This window comes from Saccostrea cucullata, unplaced genomic scaffold (assembly GCF_032062105.1).
Source record: "Saccostrea cucullata isolate Sc308-1 unplaced genomic scaffold, CSIRO_AGI_Scuc_v1 ctg4545, whole genome shotgun sequence".
Classification (NCBI taxonomy): Eukaryota; Metazoa; Mollusca; class Bivalvia; order Ostreida; family Ostreidae; genus Saccostrea; species Saccostrea cuccullata.
Genome location: NW_026937134.1, coordinates 70,001 through 70,470, shown reverse-complemented (window position 1 = coordinate 70,470; position 470 = coordinate 70,001). Strand labels below are relative to the sequence as shown.

The window sequence follows — 470 nt, the reverse complement described above, 5'->3', positions numbered from 1 at the left end:
TCAAAACATAATGTACATCCTAGACATAGTTAGATATAAATTTCACTATTTAACGAAAATGAATGATTTGAGTTGAAAAATAACTGATTCAGTTGAGGAAGTGCTTTTTAATGATTTATGAATGTAAAAATTATCAATTATGATAATTACAGTATATTATAGATTTACAAAAGCGAAACATAAATTATACAAGAATATAAATTCCACTTCAATCATTTTTAGTACTAAATCCATAGAACGCATATCAGAGTCAGTGTTTGTTGGACTGTGTCAAAAGTGGGGACCTCACAACTGGTGGCTATGAGGAGAGATTTGATGGACATCAGTGAACTGGTAGACAAACAAATGACAAGTGATGGGTTAAGACAGATGGTGAGTGGAAGTCGCAGAGAAGGACTCAGACTGAAGGGATCAGATATAGACTATATGTACTGGTCAAATGATAAGCGCGTGATCTGGGAAGTATCTCA

At 33.6% G+C, this 470-nt stretch overlaps 1 protein-coding gene across 1 annotated transcript in view; it reads left to right on the top strand.

The window, feature by feature from the left end:
• The first annotated feature begins 300 nt into the window (after window positions 1–300).
• The window catches only part of LOC134247420 (uncharacterized), a 1,958-nt gene continuing 1,788 nt past the window's right edge, over window positions 301–470 (top strand). Inside the window, exon 1 of the mRNA XM_062729795.1 lies at window positions 301–470. This exon is cut by the window's right edge and continues 473 nt beyond it. Coding sequence (XP_062585779.1) covers window positions 301–470 — 170 coding nt within the window.